Source organism: Coregonus clupeaformis, chromosome 38, assembly GCF_020615455.1.
Source record: "Coregonus clupeaformis isolate EN_2021a chromosome 38, ASM2061545v1, whole genome shotgun sequence".
Classification (NCBI taxonomy): Eukaryota; Metazoa; Chordata; class Actinopteri; order Salmoniformes; family Salmonidae; genus Coregonus; species Coregonus clupeaformis.
The window spans coordinates 1,574,533-1,576,793 of NC_059229.1; the positions used below are offsets into that span (position 1 = coordinate 1,574,533).

The window sequence follows — 2,261 nt, forward strand, 5'->3', positions numbered from 1 at the left end:
TAGCTAAGATGCTCCAGTATTTAGTGAAACTCACCTTAAATGTGTTGTGCTTCCACTTTTGGATCCATCTCTAGACTTCCATGTCTGAACCCAAGTCCACAGAGTCCCCGGGTTCTGGCTGTGGTGTTCCACCCCAGAGAAGCTCACAGCGGGACCCAGAGATGGTCTCAGTGAAGCTGGAAGACTGCAGTCAAACACTGGAACTCAATGTGATTGTCAAAGAGGAATGGGAGGAGAGAGAAGTAAAAGAGGTGGATGAGAAAGCAGTCAAAGAGGAGGTGGAGGAGGAGAGAGCAGTCAAAGAGGAGGTGGAGGAGGAGATAACAGTCAAAGAGGAGGTGGAGGAGAGAGGAGTCAAAGAGGAAGAGGAGAACAGGGATGTGTCTGCTCCAGATCTAGAGGAAGAGGAGGAAGAAGTAGATTGTATCACTGATCCAGGTAAGTTCAGGTGTGGAGTACGGAGAGAGGTTGGTGCCTTGGATCTAGAGGAAGAAGTAGATAGTATCAGTGACCCAGGTAAGTTCAGGTGTGGAGTACGGAGAGAGGTTGGTGCCTTGGATCTAGAGGAAGAAGTAGATAGTATCACTGACCCAGGTAAGTTCATGTGTGGAGTACGGAGAGAGGTTGGTGCCTTGGATCTAGAGGAAGAAGTAGATAGTATCACTGACCCAGGTAAGTTCAGGTGTGGAGTACGGAGAGAGGTTGGTGCCTTGGCGACCACAGGGGATTCCCAAACTATTGTAGTGCTTCTGTTTGCATCAAAAGTATTTTAAAGCCCCTTTCAATGTTCCCTTTCTAATTCTAACCCCATATCTGTCCAACCCAGGTTCAGACAGTGAGCCCAGTTCCACAGCATCAGGAAACCATAAACAACACAGACAGAGGAACTCAAGACAGAAACATCACCACTACATGGACTGCTTAACTAGTTTCTATGAGCCAGAGGAGTTGAGAAGGCACACTTGTGGGCCCCACCACTGCTCAGATTGCAGAGGCAGTTTTATTTGTCAAATTCACCTGAAATCACACCAACAGACTCTCAAAAGAAAGAAAACGTACCCGTGTGGTCAATGTGGGAAGAGATTTCAGACACCAAGCAGCTTGAAGAAGCACCAGCTTACTCACACAGGAAATAAGTTGTACCACTGCTTTCAGTGTAGGAAGAGGTTCCTTCGGGTAGACACCTTAAAGTCTCACCAGAGAATACACACAGGGGAGAAGCCTTTTCACTGCTCCCAGTGTGGGAAGACTTTTGGTTCGTCGTTCAATTTGAAGCGACACCAGAGAATACACACAGGGGAGAAGCCTTTCCACTGCTCCCAATGTGGGAAGAGCTTCATTGATGAAGAAAGTCGAAATAAACACCAGAGAATACACACAAGAGATAAAACTTTCCACTGCTCTGAGTGTGGAAAGAGCTTCAGTAAAGGAGGAAATCTAAAGGAACATCAGAAAATACACACAGGGGAGAAGCCATACAGCTGTGATCAGTGTGGGAAGAGTTTTAGTCAAACAGGAGTCCTAAAGAGACATCAGCTAACTCACACAGGAGAAAAGCCTTTCAACTGCTTCCAGTGTGGGAAGGGTTTCAGTCAGTCATCACTTCTGAAGCGACACCAGCTAACGCACACAGGAAAGAAGCCTCACCACTGCTCTCATTGTGGAAAGAGTTTTAAATTGGAAGGAAGTCTTCAGAGTCATCAGAGAATACACAGTGGAGAGAAGCCCCACCACTGCTCCCAATGTGGGAAGAGCTTCAGTAAGGAAGGAAGTCTAAAGCAACACCAGAGAATACACACAGGAGAGAAGCCTTTCCATTGCTCCCAATGTGGAAAAAGCTTCAGTTGGGTAAGAGACCTAAAGAAACATCAGAGAGTACACAAAGAGGAGAGGCCTTTCCACTGCTCCCAATGTGGGAAGAGCTTCAATGAGAAAGGAAATCTAAAGCAACACCAGAGAAAACACTCAGGAGAGAAACCATACAGCTGTGATCAGTGTGGGAATTGTTTTAAATGGAAACAAAGCCTGAAGGAACATCAGAAGGCAAAGCACAGTGCAGTGCCCGACCATGGCCTTATAATTGTGTTGCCAAGCTGGGCAACTACATATCTAATTAATATTGACACTAACCAGGTTTCCATCCAACCTTTATAGGCGAGTAAAGTACCTTGGTTAAAATTTTTTAGATGATTTGTATTTCTTACATCAAAACATAAATGGAAAAGTAGCTTTTATGTGCACTACATCATCACGCAATGTTT

General features: G+C 45.5%; 1 protein-coding gene across 1 annotated transcript; it reads left to right on the forward strand.

The window, feature by feature from the left end:
• Positions 1-302: 302 nt before the first annotated feature.
• LOC123482796 (zinc finger protein OZF-like) lies at positions 303-2,261 on the forward strand. Its single transcript, XM_045211698.1, has 2 exons — positions 303-438; positions 827-2,261. Exon 2 carries the CDS (start codon positions 913-915, stop codon positions 2,152-2,154), a length of 1,242 nt encoding a protein of 413 aa, XP_045067633.1. The 5' UTR covers positions 303-438; positions 827-912; the 3' UTR covers positions 2,155-2,261.